The following is a 15,183-nucleotide window of genomic DNA, read 5'->3' as shown; positions in this document are numbered from 1 at the left end:
GTGTCTCTGCAGTGGGGAGGTGCACAGAGGTGTGTGCGTGGGGGGAGGGAGGGATGCTGTTCAGTTGTACAAGGAGGTGTGGGGGGTAGGGGGTGCGTGGGGCCAGGGATAGGCCACTCAGCAGCTGGTTACATAGCAAACCGCCCCTGACTCAGCAATGGAGTATCCTTGCCAGAGGGACAAAGGGATGCGGATCATCCGAGCCCCGCACAGGGCACATCCTGGCCGCCCGGCTCTCAGCTTAACACACATTAGTGACTTGATAGGGGATGGGGGGCAGTGGCTCCCAGCTGTGTATATGGGGGGAAAGCCGCTGTGGCGGGGAGTGGCAGAGTGGCAGCTGTGTGTGTGGGGGGGACGACAGGGATGCGGGGGGAGGCGGAGGCAGAGTCTGGGCAAGCTGTGGGGAGGGGGGCTGACCAGGCAACCCAGCTGTGGGGGAACTGCTGTGTTGGGAGTGGGAGCAGGGTTGCTTTGGCGCGGGATCAGAGGCTGCCCAGCCTTGACCAGGGTCGGGGGGCGCTGGAGCCCCCGGGATAGGGCCGGAGACCTGCAGCCTACGGCCCCTGCGCGGGCTCCAGAGCGCCGCAGCCCCGCCCCGCACTGGCCGGCCGGCCGGCCGGGGGAGGTGCCTGCTGGTCGGGCCCCCGCGCAGCGGGGCGGGCGCTGGGCGGAGCCGGGCGGGCTGGCCGGGCCCTGCCCGCGGCGCTCGCTGCCCTGTGGCGCGGGGGACGCTCCCCGCTGGCGGCTCGGCTCAGCCCGGCTCGGCGGCGCCATGAGCGGGGCGGCGGCCGGGAAGAGCGAGAAGCGGGACGAGGCTCAGGCGCTGGCCCGCAGCTGCGCGGGGAGACCCGACTTCCAGCCCTGCGCCGGGCGCCCGCTCTGCGCCACCCACAGCCACGGCCGCTGCTTCCGCCTGCACTGGTGCTGCCACCTGGGCTGGTGCCACTGTGAGTGCGGGCGGCCGGGGTCGGAGCTGGGGGCGTTGGCAGGGGAGGGGGCGCGGGGTCGGAGCTGGCCGGGCGCGGGGCCGGGTCGGAGCTGGGACTAAGGGCGTGGGGGTGCAGGGTTTCTGTCAGATGCAGGGTTTACAGTTTAGTCCAGTGGCTCTCAGCATCCCTTGCTGTACACATTAGTCCAGCGCCAGTGGCGGGGTGCGAGCGTGGCTGGCGTGGGGCTGGTGAGGGGGTTGTCCAGGGAGGGGGCTATTACGGGGTGGGGGGTTGGCCAGGGAGGAAGCCAGAGTGGTGCTGGCTTGTGGGAAGGGGCTGCCTGGGTTGGAGCAGGGCTGTCATGCGAAGGTTGGCCAGGGAGGGGGCCATGGCCAGAGCGGGGATGGCATGGGGTGGAGGAGAAGGTTGACTGGGGAAGGGGGCTGGGACTGGAGTAGGGCTGGGGTGGGATTGGGCTGGGCTGGGCTCAGAGTGGGGCCGGGGTGGGGTTTGGCTGGGGGAGGGGGGTCCGGGCTGGCGTGGGATGGGGGTTGGCCGGTGCAGGATCAGAGCAGGCACGGGTTGGGGCTGGCCTTGACCCTGCTGCTGAGCCAGGCAGGGGAGGCTGTGGAGGTAGGTATTGGCTGTGCCCTACTGCAGCATGGGCTTTGTGCCCTTCCCTGATCTGGCTGAGCCCGCTCGGCTCTGGTGGTGGACATGAGTGAAAAGGCAGTTGCTGGTCTGTGGTCCTTGTCCTCTTGACACCATGGTGCTGTGCACGTGATGCCCGGGGTGGTGCCTGCGTGTTCTGGGCAAGGACTTTGGCCCAGCCACTGAAGACCCTGATCAGAGAATCAAGCCTAGATTTTAAAACGGAGCCTGGTGCAGACTGGGACTGAGCTGTGCGAGTTAGCTAGTGTGGGGTGTGTGTGTGTGTGTGGAATTGGGGTAGCCACCCCTCTGCTAAAAGCTTGGGGAGCAAGCAGCATACCCCTATAGCTGTCCCTCTTCTTTGTATCATGCGCTCCGCCTGCTTCAATTTGCTTCAACAACTGCCTTTCTCAATTCACTGTTTGAATTCAGCAGTTGAAACTGGAAATAAGATTTTTTTAAATGGTGAGTGTAATTAACGAGTAGAACAGATTTCTTATAGGCGTGTAAATTCTCCATCATTTGGAGTTCTTAAATCAAGGCTGGGTGTCTTTCTAAAAGACATGCTGTAGTTCAAAAGTGGGTTGTTGGTCTAGAATCGATGCAGAAATTGTGGGGTAAAATTCTGTGGCTAGTGGAGGTTGGACTTCTGGTCTTAAAATTCATTAAATGTACAAATACTTATATAGTGAAAGCATCGATCAGTGAGGCTTAGAGTTTATGTACATCACTATTGAGTCTTTGTGCTATTTAAGGATCTCCACCTTAACTTGATATAAAATGGGAATTAAGACGAGATAAATGCTTTCCATAGTTAGGTTTCCAAAAAATGAACATCTTGGTTTGAGCTTATTCATGCTTCCTTTAATTGTAAAGTTTTTGGTATTCCAAGGATACATTTTTGGGGGAATTGCATTTTTAGGTATGGTAATGACGAGACATTCTGTCAGTAACACCGACTGTATAGAAGAAAATGGATAACATTTGTGTCATATTACTTTTTTTCACTTCCCTCACACTTTGACTGGTATAAGAGTAACAGCCGTGTTAGTCTGTATTCGCAAAAAGAAAAGGAGTACTTGTGGCACCTTAGAGACTAACCAATTTATTTGAGCATGAGCTTTCGTGAGCTACAGTTCACTTCATCGGATGCATGCCGTGGAAACATCGGATGCATGCCGGCATGAAGTTTCCACGGCATGCATCCGATGAAGTGAACTGTAGCTCACGAAAGCTCATGCTCAAATAAATTGGTTAGTCTCTAAGGTGCCACAAGTACTCCTTTTCTTTTTGACTGGTATAGTTAGTGAGTTTTTCAGTAAAATTTGCATCTGTCTGAGGCTGGTCAAAAAGTAAATTTCATCAGTATGCTGTGACCATTTGTTTATTTTTTTAACTTTTTATTAGGGCAAAGTTACAATAAAAAGTTAACATTACTTATGAAGTCTCAGGTTAATGTTCCAAGAACCTGGCTAATGATTTTGGCTTGCTGACTGGGGAGCCCTCCTCCTCTGAGTATGATAGAAAGGGAGACCAAATTTGTCAATATCTGTGCTCTCTTTGGTGCATCTCTTGTGTACATAAGTGGTGTGAAAACTTTTCTATTACAAGGACAGTCCATATTTTACTGTACCACAGTATGTTAGGAGGAGGGGCAGGTCACACATGTTCAGTAATGTGCAATAGAGTTTAGCTGGTAATAATAATAATAATAAGTAATAAAATGAAAAGGAGTACTGTAGCTCACGAAAGCTTATGCTCAAATAAATTGGTTAGTCTCTAAGGTGCCACCAGTACTCCTTTTCTTTTTGCGAATACAGACTAACACGGCTGCTACTCTGAAACCTGTCATTATGCAATTAATAAAATGTTATCTTTAAAATGCAGATTTTTTTTATTGGCTCATTAAGTAAGCAAGTCAGGGGATCTCTAGGAAATAGGCATTTTGTCATAAGATGAATCTCTCTAATAATTTCAGGTTTTCCTCCTCAAAACATTTAATTCCTGGACATAACCATCACATATGCAAGCACATTTCCCCCCAGCCTCCAATCAAGCATCTTGCTAGAAGCAAAAATATGATGGATCTTAACTGGAGTCACCATCAGGGCCACACAGAGGTTTTGGGAACCTGGGACAAAATCTGAAACTGAGGGCCCCTCACCCTTAAAAAAAAAAATTACCATGTAGATGAAAGAGTTTAAGAAGAGGGGAGGAGTCTGAGGGGCACAGAGTAGGCCCAGGCCTGTGGAGTCTCTTCTCTCCCTGCTGGGATGGGGGACCAGGGTGGGTGGGTGGGGTCAGAGAGGACCCAAGCCTGTGGGGATGCTGCCCACCCTGCTGGGATTGTGGGTCTTTGCCTTGTGTGTGGCCAGAGGCTGCTCTTGGTCCTGTTTTTCCCTGAGCTCCAGCCCCACTGCTGGTGGGAGCGGTATCCCCAACTCTACTTCTGTATCCGGGCTCTTGGCCTGGCAGATTTTATTGCACCAGGTCCCAAGGCAGCCAGTGGTTGCAATGGTGGGATCTGGGCTAAACGTGAGTGTCAGGTCACAATGCCTCTGGCTCAAATTTGGCCTAGAGACCGCTTTGGCATTTTGGGGGGCAGGAGCAAACTGCCCCTTTTGCCCAACTCTAGATGGTCCTGGTTACCATTTATTTATCTTGAGCCAGAAAAGTTGCTTTCCCAGTTCTGTTCTTTTATACTCTCAACCAGCCTTGCAAATAGATTGTTTTCCATCTACAGGGAATACAATATGTTCATATCCCAGCTTATGCTATTAAAGAAAACTTTTGTGTATTACAGGAAGATTCACCGTAGTTGTTTTCCTTTATCTTACGACTTTTTTTTTTCTTTGTATTTTTGTGCAAATGCATTTTTAAAGCTCCTCCTTCCTCCTAAAATACTAATGGGATCAGTCTATTGATCACAGTAAAACTGTTTCTCTTTATGAGACTCTGTCTTATCAGAAAAACATAGCTGGGTTTCAGGCTGTCAGCATGAAAGATTGTTTTTTCTTACAGTGGTTGTGCCCGTGAGGGTTGATAAATTGCTGCATAAAACACTTAGCGTTTTATCTCTCGCACTGTTCAAGCTGCAGGTTTTGTGTAAAGGGAGGAGCAAAAAGTGACAATCCTGAAAAGTATATATGATGGCTCAAGAAAGTGGAAGTCTTTCTATAAACAAAATTTAAATTTAAAACTTGGTTTTGGAAATCCAGATGTATCACTTTTGACAAACAATATTTTTTTTTCTGACTGTATAGTTATACATGTTCAATGATTACTATACAGTTAATCTCTTCCTCCTGGTCTCAAGTGGGCCTATCCCGTTTTATATTGTATCAATGGTATTGACGTTGGGTGAGGGACAGAGCCAAGGTTTTGAGTTTTTTCAGTCTCCCTTCTGACCTGCTCTTGATTTTGGAAACTCAGTATCATCCTTCATATTAAGTATAACCAAACATGATGCTGGAAGAAGTCTGTGTATAGGTCCCCTTGACTATAGCCCCAAGGAATTATTTTTTGACTAGTTTGTGCAGGTGTGTTTGCTGTCACAATATTCCTATTACAGATCTAGGCTAGTGGAATTGACCTTTTGCTAAATGTGTCAAGTGTTCCTCAGTAGAGCTGGGTGAATTTTTTTTGGTGAATAGTAAATTTGCCGGAAAATGCAGTTTCAGGGTGACCGAAGCTTATTTGCAGATTTGGTAAAGCATTTCAGCTAAAGAGAAAACGAGGATTTTTTTTTCAAAAACGTCAAAAGAAGGTTGTACATCTTCAAAACAAACCATTTCAACATTTTGTTTTGAAAACCTTAACAAAATTTTTTTGATTTTTCATTTTGGCAAGAAAAACAGAAGAAAATGAGTTTTGGTTCTAAACAAACCAAGTCTTGGTTTTTTTTGGGGTGTGTGAGGGTGGTTGGCCATCAAACCAAAACATATTAATTATTTGTGCAGCTGTAATTATCATCCTCTTCTAGCCTACCTTCCCCCTTCATGATTTCTTCAAGTCTTTTCCAGTCTAGTTCATATTTTCACTTGCTTTGAATGCTTCACCTTTTCCTGTCTGTAATTCTGCTCATTAGCTTTCTTTTTTTCCTCTGGAGTAGGAATACTTTTTATATTTAGTGGTATTTTAACACTGCTATGTGAAAATAGAGTGTTGAGCACTTTTGGGTTGGGAATATAAGAACAGCCATACTGGGTCAGACCAAAGGTCCATCTAGCCCAGTATCCTGTCTTCTGAAGTGGCCAATGCCAGGTGCCCCAGAGGGAATGAACAGAACAGGTAATCATAGGCGCCGACTCTGTTGGTGTTCCAGGGCTGGAGCACCCACAGGGAAAAATTAGTGGTACTCTGCACCCAGTGGCAGCTAAGCTCCCCTTCCCCTACCTCCTCTCCCCTTCCTCCCCCCAAGCACACCGCATCCCGGCTCCTCTGCCTACCTCCCAGCGCTTCCCCCAGCTGCCGCCAAACCTGTTTGGAGGCATGCTGGGAGGGAGGGGGAGGAGCGGGAATGTGGTGTGCTCAGGTGAGGAGGCGGGGAAGAGGTGGGGCCAGGGCGGAGGTTTGGGGAAGGAGTTGGATTAGGGGCAGGGAGGGGGTGGGGACTTTGGGGAAGGTGTTGGAAAGGGGGTGGGGTGGGAAGAGGCGGTGTATGGGGTGGGCCGCATGGAAGGGGTGGAGTGGGGGCAGAGACGGAGTGGGGCCAGAGACAGAGTGGGGGCGTCGAGCACCCAGGGAAAAGCGGGGAAGTTGGCGCCTATGCAGGTAATCATCAAGTGATCCATTCTCTGTTGTTGTAAAGGGACTTAGGTGTAGCCAGTCATGTCGCAGCTTGGCAATAACATGGTTCTCTCTTTACAAAGCATTATTGCCTGGCTTTGCTCTGCAGGAGTGAATCCCATTTTAAACTCTCTCTGATCCAGAGCCTGTTTTGGAGACAAGGAAGGGCAAACTCTTGCACCCCCTAAGAAGTTTTTGTTTATTTCAGGATGTCTTATTTCAGTTGGCCAAGCTATTGGCTGAAGCATAGAAGTATGTAATCATCCAATTACAGAGTGTATCACAATGCGTACGCACACGGGGGGCAAACTGAGGTTGCACAGGCAACCTTAATTCTGGTATTTCCTCACTTTGAGAGCTTGACTTTGCAACCTTAACATAAAAAGAAAAGGAGTACTTGTGGCACCTTAGAGACTAACCAGTTTATTTGAGCATAAGCTTTCGTGAGCTATAGCTCACTTCATCAGATGCATATAGCTCACGAAAGCTTATGCTCAAATAAATTGGTTAGTCTCTAAGGTGCCATAAGTACTCCTTTTCTTTTTGCGAATACAGACTAACATGGCTGCTACTCTGAAACCAAGCTTAACATAGTAATTTTTGTCTTGTCTTTTCAGTTTGCAATTGTAAAAAGTTAGGAACTTACAAATTCCATCATGTGGAACCATATTGGTTCCTATATGGGTCATCAGCAGGGTTGCGACCTTTAGAGCTGTAGCACACATCTCTACCACTTTAGTTAATGGGTTAACTGATAGCAGTAGTAATCTGTTATCCTCTAGGTGGCTCACCCATTGGAGGATGAAGGTATGTTTTTGCCACAGGGTTTCACAGCTATGTGCTGACAGCAGAGGAATAGTGAGACTTGGGGATAGTGGGTTAAATTCTAGATTCTGGAAGAAAGTGTGCTCTAGTGGTTGTAGCCTTTTTGCCTCTGCCCTGCTCTCCTGCAACACTGCCCCTCCCCACTGGGTCCTGATCCTGTCCTGTCTTCCTTGCACCAATCCATACCTTCCCCCAAACACATCTCCATCCCTTAGCATGCCTGGGTACCAGCAGAGTGGGCATTGAAAGCACAGGAGAGATGTTCTCCTTGCTCTGTTTCTATCTGGTGCCACAGTGGTCCCTGACAGCCAGGAGGAGCAGTTGCAGGAAATGTTCTGCTCAGCCGCTTCAGCTCTGGAATGGTGCATGCAGTCACTCTGTGGAGATCATATGTGTTCAATCCAGTCAGCACACAGGAGCTGTGTGAGGATGGAACATACTCAGTGCAGATGGAATCTTCTGGGAATTTAGCTGTCAGTCTTTAACAAACCTCTACTGAACATGTGCAAACTGGTTTTGGTTGTGGGTTTTTTTTGAGGTTTATAATTGGCAAAATTCAGATGGATTTTCACACAGATGGCAAAAGGCACAGCTTCAAAGCATGAAAGTGCTAGAATTTCTCCATGAAACAGTTGTAAGAGTGTTTTAATATGGGGAAAACATTGCCCTCTTACGTTGTTCTCAGAAACAGCTGAACCATTTTTGCTGAAATGTAAAATAAATAGATCAGAGGCAACCTAGTATGGTAAAGTTTGGAAAAGTTATAAACAACTGAAAGCAGGGATATATAATGGCAAGTGTTAGATAACTGTAACTTGAACTTGTTGCCAAAGGTGTGCCAGCTGCAAGGGAGACATTTTCCACTTTGTTCCCCCTTTAGTTGCTCGGGATAAAGATCTTGAGAGAAATCAAACATTTTTTACATAATTTGTGTCATAATTTATAATCTAATATTATGCAGACATTTTTGCTGCTTCTTCTAGTCTGACCATCTGCATAATGCAGACTATAGAATTTTATCCGGTGAATTCTTGCATAAAGCTAATAATGTGTAGTTGAACTACAGCATCTCTTTTAGACTTCAAATGGTGGGAGAATCCACCACATCCGTAGATGAATTGTTTCAGTAGCTAATTACCCTCCCTGTTAAAATTGTACATTTTATTTCTGACATGCACAAGGTGGGTGAGGTAATATCTTTTATGGGACCAGCTTCTGTTGGTGAAAGAGACATGCTTACATAGAGCTCTTCTGACCATTTTATTTTATTTCTAGTCTGAATTTGTCTAGATTCAGTTTAAAGCCATTGGATTTGGTTAGGTCAGGGGTTCTCAAACAGGGGGTTGGAACCCCTCAAGGGGTTCCAATGTTATTACATAGGGGGTCGCTAGCTGTCAGCCTCCATCCAAAACCCCACTTTGCCTCCAGCGTTTATAATGGTGTTAAATATATAAACTATTTTTAATTTATTTTGGGGGGTTGCACTCAGAGGCTTGCTATGTGAAAGGGGTCACCAGTACAAAAGTTTGAGAACCACTGGGTTAGGTCTTTGTCTGCCAGATTAAAGAGTCCTCTACTATCAGAAATCTTTCCATACAGATACTTTATTCACCATGATCATGTACTTTGTGCAAAGAAGAATTCACATGATAAACTGGATTAATTTTCAAATCCAGTTTAAGATGGTGTATCTAGAAGTAATGGTGCAGAAACACTTAGATGCTAGGGTGATGAATGCTATATAAAGCCTGTAAGAGATAGAAGAGAGGTGTTTTACCAGTTGATATCATAGAAATGTCCATAAAGACAACTTGATGCCTAGAGTAGCGTAAAGGTTGTTTCTCTCCCCATATTAATGGCCTTTCATCTCATTTTGAATAGTTATAGCATTGTAACTTAATTTTACGAAAGGAAATAAAAACTAAATAGAATGACATCTTATTTCTATTCTCGTATATGACTCTAAGGGCTACTACTAAATGTCTACTGTTTCTTCTGTACTACTTTTGATATTGGTATACCATTTTAGATCTAGACTACATCTGTTAGTTGCTTTGAAAGTTTAGTCTCAAAATCATAATATGAACAAAATATTAAATCTGTATAGCTGCAAGATGACCCAAATATGCAGAATTTATCAGATTGTGGAGAAACATTGATAGGTTTAAAAGAACTGTCTGCGTTGAATTTTGATATCTTAACTTTGAATTTGGGTAATGTTTAGAAAATTGTAAATATGTTTACAAAAATCCTAATATTGCTTTGTAGGAATAGGTAAAAAGCAGGCTTTAAATTCAAGTAACCCACTGCAAAGTCAGATACCTTTTGCAGGGTTAACTCTTCTGTCAGCTACAGTATTGAATAGAAATTGTTACTCACTTTTTTCCAAAGTTCCTAAGAAAGGGTGACTTATACACCAAAAAATTTCCCACCAGATGAAAACAATTAGTTACTCTACATGAAGGTGAAACTGCATCACCTGCTCTCTCCTGCCTTTGAGGAGCTCAGGCTCACAGAGAGTGTCCCTTTGCCCTAAAGTTAGAGGCCTGATAGTCTTTAAGAGTCCTGGAAAAATTATTCATCTCACATATAACTGTGATCAAAGGGCTAAATGACTGTTTTTGTGGGTCCAGATCAAGACTTGACATAGGTTTCTTGTTGGACAATATATGGAGCTATGGATATTTCAGGTGGGAACTTGTACTGCCAAAGGAAAAATACAGTAAGATTGTTCCCCTCAGTGGATCTCAGTTTTCCATATTCTGGAACAAACTTTAATTCTCCAGGGAATTCTAGGAGTATTAATTAAAGAAGATACTCACTCTTGAGTCCATGCTTCTAGTCAGAGCTCAAAATTCTAACCCTTGATTCCAGCAAGCGACATTGGGCCACCACTCTTGTAGGGGAATGAGTGATAGGCGGTGCTGGGCATTGTTGTGCTTGCAGTACAGATGGGGTGCAGGACTCCCCCTTCTGGAACATACAGATTTGGTACCTTCGAGCTATTCAAGGGTTCCCCCATCAGGCTCACTTGGGGGGTATAAACCCAAGAGTGTGTGATTTCAGTGCATCCTGAACGAAGTTCCCTCTAAGCTGCGCAGCAAGCAATCAAGGGCTGTGCAGATGGGGAGTGGCCCCTCTCCCCCAGCCCCGGAGCTGGTGCGGCCTGGGAGAGGAGCCTCTCCCTGGGCCCTGGCCCAGCTTGGACCCCAGAGCCCACACCCGCAGCCAGAGCCCTCACCCACCTGCACCGCAAAACTCTGCCCCAGCCCTGAGCCCCCTCCGCCACTCCAAGCCCTTTTGGCCCCACCCCCGCCACACATCACCTTCATGTTGGTGCACATAACAAAATTCATTCTGCACATGGATGTAAAAAATTAGAGGGAACATTGATCCTGAAGCTCAGCTGGATGTTTTGAGACTGTTAAACTGCACCTCTAGGACATATAATGGTAGGCCTGTGCCAGAGTGATCTGCACTGACAGGCTCAGATGGGAGTTTTGAGGCTAGCATCGTGAAGGCTTTTGCCCTCACAGCTTTCAAAGCTGGCACTGTGTTAAACTTACTGGATGCACTGGGGACAGCTTTCAGGAGCTCCCCACAGAACCTGAACACCCATGGCAGTAGCTGATCCCAGAACTCATTCTGTCATTGTTCGCCCCAAGCCACCACCAAACAGAGTTGGGTTTGTCCATGAGGGACAATTTCTTAAAACATTTATATTTCATTTCCAACTAATTTACATATGCTGACTTGCAGGCCTTTGTATCAGTACAATCTTATGATTTAGCAGAAGTATACAAATGACTTGGTAAGATGGACCAGTATTTTGTTTTTTCTTAGAGATGAAAAATAAAACAAACTTCAACTGTGTAATTCGGAAGGTGTGGATTTCAGGCCCCATAGTTGTTTCTACTACATATTGTGGATTTATATAAATCTAGAAAATTGCTGCTAATGTATCTGATTTCAGGTAGTCTACACAATATCCCCCCCGCCATGTTGTAGTATTTATGCATTTTAAACCTTTTTTATGTTTTTTTTTCTTCCATTGGTGTTGGCTTCATGAAATCTTTTATCCATGGGTTACAGAATTAGTTTTCTCACCAAATTAATTTAAAGTTTTCATCTAGCTAATAATAATGTGAAACAATGAGCGTTATATAACTGATAACTAAGTAAATTTGGACTATGTACCAGATGTCTCTTCATGAAGTTTTGCCAATATTCCAGTTTTAGTGTACTCACATATTAAGTATATCTCTCTTCCCCGCCCCTTCCCCCCCCCAAAAGCCTGTTTGAGCGTGGCAGCTAGGGCTTGTTTTTAGTGTATCTGTTATTTATTTGAGGCAATTTAGAAGGTGTTATATATGCGTGATTTATATAAGATTCCAGAGTGTCATCTGTCACTCTGAAACCTAAAATGTCTGATTCATTGTGAAGCGATGGTAACCGCTACAAGCATGGCTGACAGCTCTTTCCGTTCAGCATATTCAGGTTCAATCGTCACTGGGATTGGCTGTCTGTCACCATCCCGTTTTTAAGTTCTCAGCCATTTTGACTTTATGAATTATATCTGTCTGGTGTACACTATACAGCTACAGTAAAGCATGTGTTTGTGCCATATATCTATGCCAATGCCTTGACCATTGAGAGATCAGAGGTAACTAAACCAATCACCACCCTTACTGTACAGTTAATTTGCATGCAACAGTTTCATTCATTGTTTGAGGGAGACTAGATGGATGGTGGATTACTTGACCAAACTGCAACGGTTCTTCAAAAACACCCACCCAGTAATGCCAGATGTACATAGCCCCTTACCACAGCACACAAATCAACACAAAATCTTCCTCCTAATGTTCTAGCCTCCTCAAAGAGGCTGTTGCTTTATCTGATCACTGACTAATCTCCAGTGTAATGTGGAGCAAGTGTAGTTCTTGGCAGATTGTTTGGTTAGCTCAATCTTTGAAAAAATAGTTGGAGAATATAGCTCCTTGGTCCTTGGGTATGTATAGTTTTTCATCTGTTATTCCAATATGCAAGGGAGGTGTGCAGATTTCAAAGGACTCACCTCCCATTCAGGCACCAAAATATAAGTAGCCAGATTTTCAAAAGAGCTCTGTATCCACTGTGCTGAGCTCTTCTGAAAATCTGGCCATAAGAGTCAGAATGGGAGGTTTTGGGTGCTGAGCTCTTTTGAAAATGTGCCCCCTGGTCTAGATATAGCTCTTCTTTAAGTCTTCGAAGGAGTAAAAACCTTGCCCTGATGCAGTGATAGATATAAAGCAGACCCCCACCCCCACTAGACTAATTTTTTTTTTCAAGGCTAAAGTGAAGCCATGATAATTTCTAAAGGCTCAGTATTGAAATTCCACTTTATCATCTTGGCAATGTCACTCCCTTGCCCATTACGACCTTACTCTGCAGACTCTGCCAGAAAGTCCTCAGTGGTTCTCAGAGCTTTAGTCCCGAATTTTCTTTAAACATTTGTACTGTCCTCCTTTGTGTGTGCTACCGCTCTGATTTATTTGTCAACATACTTGGTCATAGTTGAATTTGCATACACCAGCCACGCACACAGACTCTTGTGTAGGCTTCAGTTCTTGTTCAGCAATACAAACAGGCTCAGGTATATAAGGGAGCCTGCTTGCAAGAGGTTACATGTGCAATCAAAACTTTCTAAGAAGGTAGGATTGTTTCAGTAATGCATGCTTCCCCACTGTGATGGAAGTAGCTCTGCAGACCAGCTGGAAGTACTCCAGAATTACAAGTTGAGTACAATTGTTAGGAAATTGGGTCTCTGAGGTTTTTGTCTCTTAAAGGCATTGGAAAAGTCCCTGCTGTTACTAGGAATGAAGTTTTAATCAATCTGTTTCAAACTCTATAGAGTAAATAGAGGCTCTTGGAACTGAGCAATCCATAAAGAAGTAGGTCGATCACTGTTTTTTTGTTTGTTTTGTTTTAACTTGTATAATGAGCTGATGCTGTTTGTAGCCTTTCTTGGCTTTTCTGATACTGGCTGAATAAGAACTCTGATCCTGGCGGTGTTTCTGTGAACTCTTTTCAGATTCACATTTAACAAAGACTTTGAATATCTGTTGCTCTATGATTTAAAGTTTGAGGAATGGTTTTGTTTTGTTTACACTATTCTTGTATTCATGCCTAAAAGGTATATGCTTTTTAAATGGACTTGTGTATGTTATTGACACTGTCCTTTATACTGAGCTTGACTTGCCTCATTGAATTCCATTTAAATTGACACCTTTTTATCTGATAGGATTATGCTATGATATGCTAATAGGATTAACCTAGACTACTTAATTTGAAGGACATTATATAAAAGTCTCTTATTGGAAAGGGTTTGAGAGGCAAAAACAAATATTAAGAAAGGAAGAGTCTGGAGCCAAAGAGTTGTAGTTTTAAAATCTTAACAGAATGGGACTTCAGGTGCCAGTATATCTTTGCTACATGTATACTTAAAGACCTGGCATGGGATAGTATGTGTGGTATAAAGACCAGATAGTCTTTGATAGAGTATTTTAGCTTCTCTCATAGACTTTAAGGTCAGAAGGGACCATTATGATCATCTAGTTCACAGAACCTTACCCATCCATTCCTGTAATAGACTCATAACCTCTGCTTGAGTTACTGAAGTCCTCAAATTATGTTTTAAAGATTTCAAGTTACAGAGAATCTGCCATATACACTGATTTAAACCTTCAAGTGACTCATGCCCCACGCTGCAGAGGAAAGTGATACAGATCTTTTTGTATGATATTCCGGTCCTCCTCCATTTTGGCAATACCTCTCAAATTTGTGTCATCTGCAAATTTTATTAGCACACTCCCACTTTTTGTGCCAAGGTCATTAATAAAAATAAGATTGGTCTCAAGACTGATCCCTAAGGAACTCCACTAGTAACCTCCCTCTAGCCTGACAGGTCACCTTTCAGTATGACCAGTTGTAGTCGCCCCTTTAACTAGTTCCTTATCCACCTTTCAATCCTAATTTTAGTCGCATCTTCTCCAGTTTAACTAGTAATTTCCCCTGTTATCCTCTAGTTGCTTACAAATTGGTTGTTAAATCATTTGTTCTAGTATCTTTCTAGATATCGAAGTTAGGCTGACTGGTCTATAATTCCCCAGGTTCCCTTTGTTCTCCTTTTTAAAGATAGGTGCTATGTTTGCCCTTTTCCAGTCTTCTGGGACCTCTCCCTTCCTCCATGAATCTGAAAGATAATAGTTAATGGTTAAGATTGCTTCAGCTAGTTCCTTAAGTATCCTAGGTTGAATTTCATCAGGCCCTGCCAACTTGAATACATTGGACTTACCTAAATATTCTGTTCTTTTCCTGATTTGGCTTTCATTCCTTCTACCTTCTTGTTAATATTAATTGTGTTGAATATCTGATCGCCATTAACCTTTTTAGCAAGGACTGAAGCAAAATAGGCATTAAACACCTCAGCCTTCTTGATGTTGTTAGCTCTCCTTCCCCACTCAGTAAAAGACTGACACTTTTCTTTGTCTTTCTCTTGCTCCTAAAGCAGGGGTAGTCAATTATTTTTTGTCAAGATCCAAATTTCTTGGTCAAGGTATAGTCAAGGTTCGATCTCCAGAGAAAATAACACTAAAAACCCAATAATGATGATGATAAGTAAATAAAAAGATTTTGGGGTCCATTCAAAACTGTCTGGCAGTCTGGATTTGTCCTGCAGTCCGCCTATTAACTACCCCAATCCTAAGGTATTTAAATAACCTCTTCTTATTACCTTCTCTGTCCTTTGCTAGGTGTAACTCATTTTGTGCCTTAGCCTTTCTGGTTTTGTCCCCATGTGCTTGTGCTATTCTCTTGTTCTCCTTAGCAATTCATCCATGTTTCCACTTCTTACAGGATTCCTTTTCAGGTACGGTTACCGTGCGTTTGTATTTTCATGATCACTTTCACCCAAATTGTCTTCCACTTTCAGATTCACAACCAGTTCCTC

At 44.3% G+C, this 15,183-nt stretch overlaps 1 protein-coding gene across 1 annotated transcript in view; it reads left to right on the top strand.

The window, feature by feature from the left end:
* The first annotated feature begins 664 nt into the window (after positions 1-664).
* Positions 665-15,183, top strand: part of C9H3orf70 (chromosome 9 C3orf70 homolog) — a 34,548-nt gene continuing 20,029 nt past the window's right edge. Inside the window, exon 1 of the mRNA XM_073360268.1 lies at positions 665-950. Within this exon, the coding sequence (XP_073216369.1) occupies positions 776-950 (175 nt within the window). The 5' untranslated portion in view covers positions 665-775. The remainder of the gene's footprint in view (positions 951-15,183) is intronic.

The sequence above is a fragment of the Lepidochelys kempii genome, chromosome 9 (genome assembly GCF_965140265.1).
Source record: "Lepidochelys kempii isolate rLepKem1 chromosome 9, rLepKem1.hap2, whole genome shotgun sequence".
In the NCBI taxonomy this organism is placed as follows: Eukaryota; Metazoa; Chordata; order Testudines; family Cheloniidae; genus Lepidochelys; species Lepidochelys kempii.
This window is presented reverse-complemented; position numbering and strand designations above follow the sequence as displayed.